At 37.0% G+C, this 13,422-nt stretch overlaps 1 protein-coding gene across 1 annotated transcript in view; it reads left to right on the top strand.

The window, feature by feature from the left end:
• DPYD (dihydropyrimidine dehydrogenase) overlaps nt 1-13,422 on the top strand; it is a 308,967-nt gene that overhangs the window by 239,401 nt on the left and 56,144 nt on the right. The window contains exon 19 of the mRNA XM_015870373.3: nt 7,293-7,435. Coding sequence (XP_015725859.1) covers nt 7,293-7,435 — 143 coding nt within the window. The remainder of the gene's footprint in view (nt 1-7,292; nt 7,436-13,422) is intronic.

Raw genomic sequence — 13,422 nt, forward strand, 5'->3', positions numbered from 1 at the left:
TTTTTCATTGTGTTATGTTGGGAGTTACAACTCAGTCATCAGCAGTACTTTTATTATTACTATTATTAGGATATTCCAAACAGAAGCAAATAAGCGTTGAAATATTGAAATTATTTTAAAAAATATAAAAAGAATAATTAAAATAAAATTTAAAAAGGAAAATAAAAGAAAGGAGGGGAAATAATTATCAGAGAAAATATGCACCATTCCAGTGCATAAATGTTATATATAGTCATGATATGCCAACAAGAACTAATAATGTGCAGTCATTCAGCATGGTTGCTAGAGTCAGAGTTGACAGTGACATAAGAAATGGTGAAATCCTGGCTTTCTTATGGCCACCAGAACCTTTGTTGTTGATTTGGAGCTGTTGGTGTACCAACCTTCAAAAAATATCAACAAAATGAAATCTCAGGCGGCTGTTAATTTGAAGATGGAGCTTACTGTTGTGCCATAACATCACTAACATCTCAGATGGTCTTTTTTTTAAATACATAAAATTTCTGATGGATAATATCCAGAGCCAGAATAAATTTTCCATTATTATTACTGATGTTGGCCAGTGACAATGTGTAAGTAACAATGGACTGAATAGCCTGTGAAAGACATAAAGATCAGTGAAAGGACTCTTCTCCTTGTTGTAAGCTGAGTCATAAATACTGGGCTATGTACCATCAAAGCTTTGTCAAGGCTCATCATGAGTTTGCTGTTTGTGCATATCCTGTACTTTTTAGTGCACTGAATATTGAGTGCCCTGTTTTGGGACCTCATTGTGGATCATCTTTCCTTCTAAATGTCTATTCATGGGATTGTCTTCTGTGATAAAGGCTGCTCCAGATGTAATACCTCCTGTTTTATGATATTGGCCTATAACATCAGAGGCAGATGATGGTGGTATGGCAGTAGAGACTGAACCTTCCCACCAGTATTCCATTATATTTTTGATGTGATATGACAGATGGCAGCAGAAGGACAGTCTGACAAAATGATGCCTGATGTGGAGGTGTGTATGCAACAAAGGTGTGTAATTTAATTCCTCCATATGGAAAAAAATGGCACCCATTGAAAAAAAAAAAAAAAATATATATATATATATATATATATAAAATTTATATATATATATATGGTGTATATATATATATATACCATTGGCACCCAATGAATACATTGGCTATTGCTGAATGTTTACAGAGACCAAACAGTGGATGTGGGCACAGTGAAGTGGTGGGTGGTATGTTTCAGCAGTGGTGACAGCAATGCGAAAGGCAAGCCATGTTCTGAATGGCCATGTGGACTTTAATGAGTGCAGTATGCAGACTCTTGTTCATCAGTGGTGAAAAAGCATAGCTTACAGTGGTGACTATATTGAGAAGGAGTGTTTTGTAGCTGAGAATTTGCTTTGCCAAATAGTGTTACTGTTCCCATTACATCTTTTGTAAATTCCATGGAAATAAATAGGAGGCACTATTTTCAGAGCAACCTACGTAAATGCATTCACTGGCCGTTCTGAAGAATATGCCTGCTACACTGTTTCATTAAACTGCTGCCTTATCGGGTAATTGTTTAAACATAATGCCACAGCACTATCAAAAGGAAAGGTGAACTAATGGCATTTGCAAATGTCAGGGATTATCTTAACACTTTTATTATAGTTTATAAAAAGTAGGTTCAGGGCATTCCATGGCAATTATTTCCACAGAAATTGGTTATTTAAATAAATTGCTAATTATCTGGATATGACAGTATTGAAAACCCTGCTAATGAGTTATTTGATAAGTGTAGCTTATGGTGGCCACCTACAGGTGGGAGAGAGAAAGAACATACAGAATAATTGCAATCAGAAGAAATGTCATGCAAATGAATTTTTTAAAATCCTTATATCCATTTCCCTGGACTGCGTACAGGTTCAGGTAATAAATATATAGATGGTACTTTGATCACCAGTTTGAGGCAACCCACATATTTGGCACAAAATTTCTTCAAATGATTAGGGTTCTAATCACATTTTCTGTGATTATTTCCTAACCCTCAAACTTCCTTATCTAGTTGCTTTCTGCAGGACTGAACTGATCATTTACAGTGCCTGAACTTTCCCAGATCAATTTCCTGGTGTAAAGCTTTTTCAACCAAATCTAGTATTTGAAGTTATTGGCTTCTGTTGTCATTAGCTCTATTAATTTTATCTGTCGTGGAGATAACAACATCAGCTGTCTTCTGAAAATGCATTTAGAGAAACAAGGAGAGTGATGTTGCTTAGATTATTCAGGGAGTTTGTTTGTTTGTTTGTTTTTTGTCTTATGTTGGGGTTTGGTTTTTTTGGTAGCACAGAGTTTAATGAAAATTTATTAAACACAAATAATGTTGCTTTTTGTATCAGCTTAGTTTTCTTTGTAGTATTTGCAGTTTGTGGTTTAAATTTAATATTAAATTTGTAAAAGAGAACACTGGTATATTGTAATGCAAATTAAAAACAAATTTCACTTTGCAATGTACAGAATGGGGAGAATTATGACCAGAATTAATTTTTATTCCATTTGGTAACCATAGATAATAATATTTGCTCTCACCAAAACATGCCAAAGTTGTGAGTGTCCTTTTCCTGTAAATCTGTCTATCTTGTAGATGCAGAGTTTGATAAAGGCTATTCAGACTGTTTCAAGATTCACATTTTATTAATCTGAACTGACTCACCTCAATTCTGTTGGTTGTGGAACACTTCTACCTAAGCTATTTAGAGCTGTTGCAGTTATCCTAAAGACTTTAGACTCCAGATTGGTGCAGAATTCTGCAAGTGACAATGCAGCCTAGTGCTGAAGATTACTGAGAATGTTTGGTTTTTTTCCCCATGGGTGAATCACTGGGGTCAAGAAGTTCTAAATTGTCTTAGAACTTCCAAAACTATGGTGTTGCTTGAAGCTAACACTAGGTTTCTCACTGAAGAAGGTATTAAATTTGGCTCTCAAGCCTCAACAAGTGGATGTTTTTGGTGCTTGGCAGAACTGAGTCCTACAGAGACTCTAAGGAATTATGAAGTCTTAATAAAACATGTCTTCTGGCATTGGTAAAGTGCTTTTTACTTCCCAAGGAAAATTAAATGATCAAACAAAGAAGCAGGCTGAATACCTCTCATCAGTTTACCATCAGCCTGCTGTCCTTAGGACAAAAGCAGCGCTGCCTACCTGTCCTGAACTGGGCAAGGTGTTTGACTGGTGTATGTTCTGCTTCTGCTTTGCAATGTGTTTGGCCTCTTGACTTTCCTCTATGTCAATCCCTGATAGTCATGACAAATCTGGTCTTTTATTCAAACAAACAAAAAAAGATAAACAAAAAGGAACAAACAAAAGCCTACTTTGTTTTACAGCAAGAAAATGGATCGTGGACGTTTTCATTATGCAGTTTCTCATTGCTTAAGTCTTTATGTAACAGTATTTGTTCCAGATGAGAGACTTGAAAGAGTAGTGTTCAACATACAATGGCATAGCATCTCCACCACATAATTTTGTCTTCTTTTTTTCAAATCTCATCCCTTGTTTTAGGTTTGGATAAATTGATTTTGTTTATTAAATCTCATTACTTTATAGCAAGGCAAATGATAAACATATCTAGCATCTGGTAACGCTGCTATCAGGAGAGTACCATGCCAACAATTTTCCAGCTTCGGGTTCTTAACAAGTGAAATTACAGGTCTCAACATGTCAAACTATGTGGAGGATGCTTATTTTTTAGTATGTGAAATCTGTTTCAAATGTGTGCTGTATTTGGATCTTTGCTTCTTAAATACCACTGGATTTATCAGATAACTTTCTGTAAATTTCCTCCGCTACTTACAACTCCTTTAAAATTTGCCATTAAATCTCCTTTATTTCACTTTTAAAAACTCCTTCTCCACAAATCTCTATAATGAAATTTATTACCTTGCTATGATAGTCCAATGAAAATGCAGGAAAATGAAAACTCTAGGTCAAAGTTACTACCCACTTTATTTCTATTTGTTTCTTTCTTGATAGCTTGGCTTTGCTACACTTTTTTATTCTTTCTGTAATCTGAAGTTTTTCTCACCATTTCGCTTGCTTTCAATTTCAATCTGCTAGTGCAAGTAAACCACATCCAGAACAGTGTTTTTATTATGGAAGGGAGGCTCCTGAACAGTTGATCAAGGAATGTCTAGGAGAATGGTTGTGATGCTTGTGTGTTCTGTTGTGATTTTTTTGTATTCAGTACACTCAAATGCTAAAGAAAAAAATGCTGAGATGAATGCTGAGATGAATGCTGACATCTCAGTCAACCCTTTGATTGTCAGTAGAGCCACTTATTTGAGCTCATCAGAAGCACTCCTGAAATGTTTTAGAATTAATTTAGTTGAATTAGAGGTGAATGGAATACTTTTGTACCAATTTCTCACTAACCTACTAATCACCAAATGTAAGTAATAACTTGTGTTTTGGATATCAAGTGCAGCTAGTTCTAAGAATTATGTATTCCTTAAGAAATTCTAAGCTTCTTTGCCACGTCTACTAGGCTTTGTCATATCAAGTACTTGATTTCTTTACTCTCATTGAAGGCCTTTTTTGATTATCTATTGTGCTGAAGATGTAAATAAGCTGTCATTTGTTCCTTTTTCTTCACTGACCATGGTACAGAGATCTTCATCTAGGTGAAAAGGTGGCTAATTTAATCAGACTGACGAAAGGAACAATTATATCCTATAAATGTTTTCTTGTGGAACTCTTTCCTGGGGGATATCATTTAGGCCACTGATCTAAAAGACTTAAAAACTGATAGAATGCGAACTCTTAGAGTTACATTGCAGTTGAAAGAATATAAACCTTCATGCCTCAATCCATATGTCAGTTTTAAACTCCTGCAGATTGGGAAGAAATTTCCCTGTAGACACATAATTTTTGAGTTAATAATTTCTGAATTTTTTCACCTTTGTGAAAAGTAACTACCACATCACAGTGAGATTCTGGAGTAGCTGTGTCAATGCCTGAAAGGAATATAGTAAGTCTGATACTTACCTGTGGCCTCAATTTCAAACACAGAAAAGTTTCACAAACTGATGTTTTTCATTGATATTATTTTAATGCTCCAGGCTGTGTAGTATATGTCCTAGCATGTATGGCCTCTGAAAGACTTTACAAGTAAATCCATCAGAAGTAACACCCAGTTTACTTTTTTTTTTTTTTTTTTTTGTCTCAGATTTTCTTTAGGACTGGTCCATCAATTCTGTTGTAATATTTGCTGTTTGGGTACTAACATTCATCCTTCTTCAGAGTATCATTCTGTTCCTTTCAAACTCATTACAATTGATCTAGCTCGAATGATGACAAATAGTCATTATCATCAAGAACACAGTTCCTGTTTAGCTCCAGCTCCATTCTGTCATCCTGTTTGTAATATACTTTGATTCCTTATAGAGTTTTTTCTCTCTTTGTGTGTGTGAGAGAGATCTGTAATTTTTATGAGATAGTCTTTAGTATCACCCTCAAAACTTAATGATAGTTGATGTTGGGATAGGCTCCCCGATGAAAAAAGATTGCAGTTTTTAAGCTGAAAACGTCACATCCTTGTGTAGCCTCTGTTAAAACAACAGGATCTATGTAAAGACTATAAGTAGTCCTGATTGCTGGCATGGGCACTGGAGTAGATCTTGTGAGTCCTGATAGCAGATCAGCAATTGAGAAGTGTCTGTCCTAAGAAAGAAGAAGATACTGTTGTTCAAGAAGGCAGTCTGTTGTTGAATCCAGTTCAGGTGTTGATAGTGACTGCTTAGCTGAGCTTTTGAATGTGAATGTTCATAATACTGATGGGCTAGGATAACCTGCTAATTCAGTGTTGTCTGTTAGAGCTGCAGTGAGGGGCAGTGGTATGTTGTAAAAGGCAACGTGAACTGAACACAGAGTATTTTTAATGGTTAAGACAAACCAAATTTCCATTTTTTTGCCATGGAAAAGTGCCCTGACAAGTCGTCTCCTTTACTAAACCCAGCTGGCAAACTGTGGTGCTTCTGCTTCAGAAAAGGTAGAGAAATAATGTCAGCACAGTTGGGTTGAAGAAGGAAGTTTTGCCTGAAAAAAAACAGGGACACTTGTCAGACATTTAAGCGGAGTTGTGATGCATTATCTTATATTTGTTCTGTCCCTGCACTACTTAATTTTGGTTACTTCTCCACTTGCTTTGTTCATTGCATTAGTTTTCTTTCTTTCTTACCCTTTGGTTATTTGCCCTTCTAGAAGGTTAAATCTTTAAAGGTTATAACAATACCCATGAAAAGTGTTCAGAAGTATTTTACATCATAGCATTTCCCCAATTTACCTGACACAGTATATTTCCATTTCCTAGTGTAGGTTGACAGCCAGCCATTTCCTCTGGGAATAATGTATCCCTCCCTTAAACTACAGTGTTGTTTTCCAATGACAACATAAAATAATCCTAAAAAATCTCTATATATTATGTAGAATTTTTAAGAACGCAGGAATTTTCCAGAGAAATCCCAAAAAGCCTAAAAATAACTTGCTAAATGTATCAATTGCCTACATCATCACGTCAGTTAACAGCATCTATATGAGTATTTAAAATAGTTGCATACCATCAATAGGCTGTAGCCAAAGCAGATACATTGTGACTTTAATCATTATCCCTCTAGATGTGGCAGGGAGTTGTCTGACTCAGCCTCTGTATAACATTTGAAAAATGTAAGCTGTGGCCTTGGAGATTCAACCATAAATGAATTTACTCTTTTGAGCTTCTGACTGTCATGTTAATAGTTAAAGGGATCTTGCTTAAAGGATTACCCGAATCTACAAACATTCAAAGGGAAAACACATTAAATGACAGATGAAGTGTCAAGTGCAGTGAAATGGTGCTTTTAAACAATTTTTAGTCAGGCATAAATAAGCAGGATGTTTCCTCTTACTTGCACAACATACGTGTTCAAAAAAACCTACCTGATTCTTTATGTAGTAGCAAAGATCTATCTTGTCTACAATGTACAGTAAAATATTGCTTTCTGTCTCAGATATTGCTAAGCTTTGTTTTGAGCAACAGCTAAAATGCTGTGCAGCTTTGCAATGTTTTCCATATCATTTTGCAATTTGGTTTATTTCACCCACATTCATAATACTTTGCAAGCATTGATACCACTTGAAACCCAGTTCATATCATTTTATAATTAATATAACCTCTACTTCTCATAATTAAATGTTATTTCCTGGCTTTTCTACCATGAGGGATGTGTAAATTACACCGGGGGTGTTATGATGTTGCTAACAAAATGTTCCGTTTTTCTGTAGGAAATGCTATTAGGCCCATTGCACTCCGTGCAGTGTCTGCTATAGCCCGTGCTCTTCCAGGATTTCCCATCCTAGCAACTGGAGGCATTGACTCTGCTGAAAGTGGGCTCCAGTTTCTGCACAGTGGTGCTTCAGTTTTACAGGTATTTTTATTTCTCTAAAACATGAAAATTAAAGTCACTTTAATTACAGCTATAATGTATCTTCCTTTCAAATATTATCATAGTGGTCTTTTTCAACAACTGAAAGCACTTTTCAAGTTTTAGCAGTGCTTCTTGCTGAAAGAGATTCATTTTAAACAGGAATTTCCACATGAAGACTTTGGATGTTACAGTACCAGTCTGGGAAAAGGCTGTCCATGAGTATGTTATTGCTTTTTCCTACAATCTGTAGGATTTAAATTTTAAACATTTCTCCCTTTTCATACAAGCAAGGCTTACACAGTGTTAAGCTTGAGCTGTTCAACCATCCTTTATTCTTGTTTTTTGTCTTCTGCTAAGAGACTTCTCGAGAAGAGAGGTATGTCAAAAAACATTACTTGAATCCCACTGGGAGTCCATCTAAAGTAACTTCTCTTAATCTGGGAGTCTGTGCCTCTTAAGCTTGCTTATTGTAATAGAAGGTGCAGAGTTGCACCTCCTGTATATGTTGTTGTCATTGCAGGCCATTATACTGAGTATGGTTTTGGATTGCACACAGTGATTGAAGCTGTTTACATTGCTGGATGGGTTGTTGTGAAGCCCTGAACAAGCTGGCTTGGTTAGGTAGTCAGTGTCATGAAAAGGAATCTTTCTTGTGAATGTGGATACCAGAAAATTGGCTGGAAATCAGCCCCTTATCCATTCTAATAGGTATGTCAAGGTATCATTGCAGCATATGTTAGACAGATCAATAAGGGGCGCGTGGTAGTTAAGTTATATAGTTATATATAACTTTATTTATATATATTATAAACAAACATTATACAACACTATATTCTGGTAGATACTTGTCCCCCTCCATGTGGAGTTCCCACCAAAGACAACAGCAGCTGTGGTTATTGGTTTTGTGTCACTGAATGGGATGACTGGAGTGATTTCATTCTCACAATCCACTTCAACATTAAAAATTAGGTTCAGTGTGACCGTTCTTTATGCACAGCTATAGTGACTACTGACAATAGTCATGTGATCACTGTACCACTTAAAAGTAATTAAAAATTCTAGGCTAACTTGATATTTTGCTTTGTTTATTTTTTTTGTTGTGCCTAAAGATAGTGTTTTGGGGAGCTATTCTGCTATTCTATAGATTTGTCACATATTTTTTTTTAGCTTTGTTAATACTATTCCCTACCTTTTGCTTCAGAATGCTTCAAACTTCTTTTCCCGTGAACAAACAAAAGATCTACCATTTCTACTAAATGTTCTGAGAGCTTCTTCAATATATGTACTAAGTAATGGTACAAATTGCAGAGCAGAATTTGTCAACAGAAGAGTAGGACTGGCAAGGGAGTGTTTTTAGTGATACCTATTTCATTTCTTGTTGCTAATAGAGCTCCTGTTTTGATGACTTTGTCAGTTACAGTGTTGCATATCTCAACTACATCATGCAGAACGATTTTCTGTTCTACCTCACCACCCTCGTTGTAAAAGATTTTTTCCTTTTATCTAATCTAAATCTGTCCTCCGTGAGCTTGAAGCCTTATCCCCTTGTTCTATCACTGCAGACCCTGCTAAGAAGTGTGTACCATTCTTTTCTGTAGCCTCTCTTTAGATACACTATTATTATTTTCTTTGAACTAATGGTTAAGTTGTCCAAAACTAGCTTTCAGAGATTAATCTATCCTGGTATTCTGTGCTTCAGAGAATGGTTTCTCTTTCCAATCAGCCTTTTCCAAAGATGATGGAAAAAACTCTCACCAGTCTAATCAGCTCTAGAACTGATTTAAAACATCTCTAGATCAAACTCATCCTCAGTTTGAGTGGCTTATTTTTGTTTCTCTGAAGTAAGGGAGATGTTTAAACTTATCTGAGATAAATGGATTCTAAAAGTGCTGTGTATGTAAGGTTCTGAACTAGTTCAATTACATTAATTTAAAAATAAGTCTTTAGAAAATGTCATGCAAGATTGTGAGTATGCCATAAATTTCTCTCCTCTAAGGAAAGGCAAATGGAAAAGTGAGGGAAACAGGTAATTTGTATAGACATTTATACAAGGAATGCACTTGTCTGGGCCTAGACTGAGATATCCATTTGCTGCTCAGGCAAGATGCTTTGTGATAAGCAGAAGAAGGCAACCTCATCTTTGCAAGTTATCTTTGGAACAAGTTATCTCTGAAGACAAGGTCATACAAATAGCTGGCTAATATACTTCTCCTCAAATCCCAATTTCTCTCCTAAATGTCCTTGGTACCAAATGCCTCAGTTCTATTGTCTTGAACAGTGAAAACTCCTGTTGCTTTGACAGGTCACTTGTTAAAGCAAAAGTGATAGACTGGTCTAGAGGTGGAAAACAAACAGCCAGGGCTTTAGCAGTGTGGGCATGCATTCTGCACTCAGCTGTACCAAATGAGAGCAATCTCCTTAACTGCTCCCACCTAAAAACCTGAACCTGCCCACTGACCTTGCTACCACCACCTTATTTCAAAGAACAGTATGTGAATGTGCCCTTGTTAACAGTATTTTAATGGGGTGCAAATTGTCAGTTTTGAACACATTCAGTCTGATAAAATTAAGCAGCGTAGACTGCAGTGATCCATCTTCAGAGGACGGATAGAGAGCCCAGGATGACAGTGCTTGTCTTTGTTTTGCCTGGACAAGAGTCCAGTGTCTTCTCTGTCATGAGAGGATGATGTTCAGAAGCAGGGAAAAGACAAAGGTTTTGTGCGAGTTGATTTAATTGCCATGTGGTATATCTCCGAGTGAAGAGGTTTATGAATAATAAATGTAGCTCCATTAAAACCAAGATCAGGTTTGCCTCTGCAGCTATTCCACCTGTGATCAGTTTTCCACTGTTTGTTTGTTTGTTTTTCCATCTGCTTTTATTTTTAAAATGTGGGAACTTCTTTTCCGCTAACAAAATGGAAATTGTTAATTTTCCATTTACAAAATTGCCGTACACTGGAATGCAAGGAGTCAGGTGATGAACCCATATTTTGATGCATACTGTAACGGCCTCAAGTGGTATTGATCAGGTATGTTAGAGAATGATTCTGGGAAAGAATGTCAGCATTTACTGTGTGTTCTATCCCCAGCCTTAGAAGGCAGCAGCATTTTAGGCTACTACTGACAAAAATGTTCATATGTGAAGAAGTTTTGATCAGATATCTAAAGCACACTGGATCATTGTAATCAGTTGTAGCTGGAATTACAATTTTATACTGCAGTTAATCCATATTATTCCACATAATGTTATAGTGAGGAAAAAAAGCAACACTTTTTTTTAACATTTTTCAGTAAAATGCTGAAGTGTTTCTGTCATTTTTCAGGTGATTCCTTAGGTTGGCAGTTTTTTCTAAGGCACCCAAATCCCCAACTCCTTTTTCAGTACAAGTGTAGAATAAAAAATTAACTCTTGTTGTGCACTCCTTTATCCAATCCTGCATTCGTCATATACACAAAGCTCCAGAGATGTCTGGCTGCAACTTTTTGATGTACAGTTCATTACTATAGGCATCCAGTGGGGCTGAAATATGAGGTTTTTCTATAAGTGAGCTTTTTTTTTTTAAAGCCACAATTAATCAAAATAAGATGTATATTGGATTTTTTGCATCTTTTGCGTCATGTATGTGATTTAGCGTGTCACATTGATGGTTTTTCAGATTTTTACAAGGCTTTGAAGCAGACATGCATTTTTCAAAGTCATCTCACTGTAGGAAATTAAAAATAGAGACAATTATAGAAAATTCCAGTGGAAAGAGAAAATGCATTATGGAAAAAGCAATAGAAGCATAAAAATATTAAAGTAAAAATCACTTCACAGTAGCCTGTATGATTCAATTGTAGATCAATATTGTGTAGTTAATGCATTAGCAGTAGAGCATTAATTTGCAATTACCGCAGGTGATCTGATCCTCTGTGTTCTGTCCATTGACATAAATGACCTTTTGTTGAAAGAGATTCTGTAGTCATTATTTCTAGCAGCTGTAACAAAAAAAAAAAAAAAAAAAAAAAAAGGTAGAACAAAGGGGTACTTTCTGAAGTATACATTTTTCATGGCAGAGTCTTTTATTTGGGTATGGAACATTTATTATTTGGGTATGGAACATTTTTGTTAATCTCAAATTTTGGTCATTAACTTGAAAAGAATACATGTATCTTTTCAAGCATATTTCTGCTCTTATAAAATGGAGGACATACCTGTCCCCAGTTTCTCCAGCAAGGGTGTCTGTGAAGCCCTCTACACAGTTAAGACTGAAAATCCACCCATTCAGTGCTGTACCTGTGGTCCCACCTGGGAGAGGGTAGCCATCAGTGTCACCCCAAGCCCTGCTCGTGGCATCCAGCTGGATCAGGGCTGGATGAAGGCAGTGCAGCAAGGCAGTGTGTGCTCTTGCACACTCCTTGCACCGGACCTCCTCCTGCAGGCAGGGAATGCAGTGGGAGTGCCCATGCCCTGGAGCAGCTGTGTGAGGCTGGCTCTGCTTGTGCCCTCCTCTCCTGCCTATTGCCAGCTCTGCAAGGCATCTCAGGTATCTGACCAAGAACAAAACCCTTTCTGGAAGTATTTTCTAGATGGCAAACTACTAGGGATATTTTTGGCTTCTGCAAGATAAAATCTGCCCCCAGTGTGGAACGCAGTTGTTTTTATGAGAATGCTTGCATTTTTTGTAACATTTTCAAGGAGATTTCTTGTTGGTATCTCTTTGGAGCCAGAGTCTCGAGGGATTCAGGACAGTTAGATCATTATTTTTTCTTCAGCAGGCATTTTACTGAAGTTTTTAGCTGGGAGATTTTTATAACAGAGAGATGGCCCCTTGTGCATGAATAAACAATTTTCCCATCACAAAGTAGTGGGACATGAACTTTGAGAGAGTGGTATTGTTGTATTTGTGCAAATATGAAACCCTGCAAGGAGCCCTTCTATGATATATGAGGTGTCCTGGGTATCAGAAAATACAAGCAATGTTCTGAAAATATAATCACTAAAATGATATGAAAAAAGTCATAAACATTATGTCATATCTTAATATTTAGATGCTAACATTTTCGCATCCCCAAGCTCAAAAAAAGCCCAAATGAAACCTCCAAAGTAAGTGTAACCTGTAATAATTTACCATACTTTTCCCCATATATATATATTTTTAATTCTTCTTCAGATCCCTGATGCAATTTGTCCATGTTTTTACTGGCTACAGAACTGTGAAACAGAGAGCCAGTTCTCTGTGCACTTAATTAGTGTTTTTTAAGCTCACCTTGGTGTCTGTTCAGGTCAGTGAAGACACAGATATTAAGATAAGCGAGGACTAGCTGAGGCCAAAAATGTCTCATCCAGGAATTACTGCTTATGCTATTTAGTGGTCTGGTGAGTATGAAGTTGCAATCACAGGCCTGATGGAGCCGGGCAGTGGTATAGAACAGGCCCACTGTTTTGGAATTCCAAGTTTATACGGTTATATGGTGACACTTGAAAACTATTTATTTCATCTTGTGTTGAATATCAGTGTCTTTGAATGCAGAGGAAGGGCTCAGTGACTCCCTGTGACTAATCTCAGCACTGTGTGGGGAATGTGAAGTCAGGTTTCAGGCTACAAGCCTCAAGCATAGGGTGCAGCCTCTATGGATGGGTTTCTCCTGCCTACCCCACCCAGCCCCTGCCATCTGCACACTGCACTGGGGAGCAAAGGCTTTTTGTCATGTTGGCAGGGAGGTTTTTGTCAGAGAGCTCTGCTGGCCATGGTGACAGAGAACAGGTGTGCTTAGCACCAGTTGGCAGCACACACTTTCTGTTCCACACCGTGGCTCAGGGTAGAAGAACACAACCTGTACAAAGCTGTTCAGTAATGAATAGATTGCCGGATGCAGTAGTGGGCCACCAGAGCTGTATGACTGAGAGTCAGACAGATTCAAGAAATGGCTCTTTACATCTGCCAACAATTTTAAGGAAACAAAATACCACTTAAGGCAAACATGCCTTTCATATGTAAGTCTTT

Source organism: Coturnix japonica, chromosome 11 (assembly GCF_054131305.1).
Source record: "Coturnix japonica strain WE chromosome 11, WE-NBRP24, whole genome shotgun sequence".
NCBI lineage: Eukaryota > Metazoa > Chordata > Aves > Galliformes > Phasianidae > Coturnix > Coturnix japonica.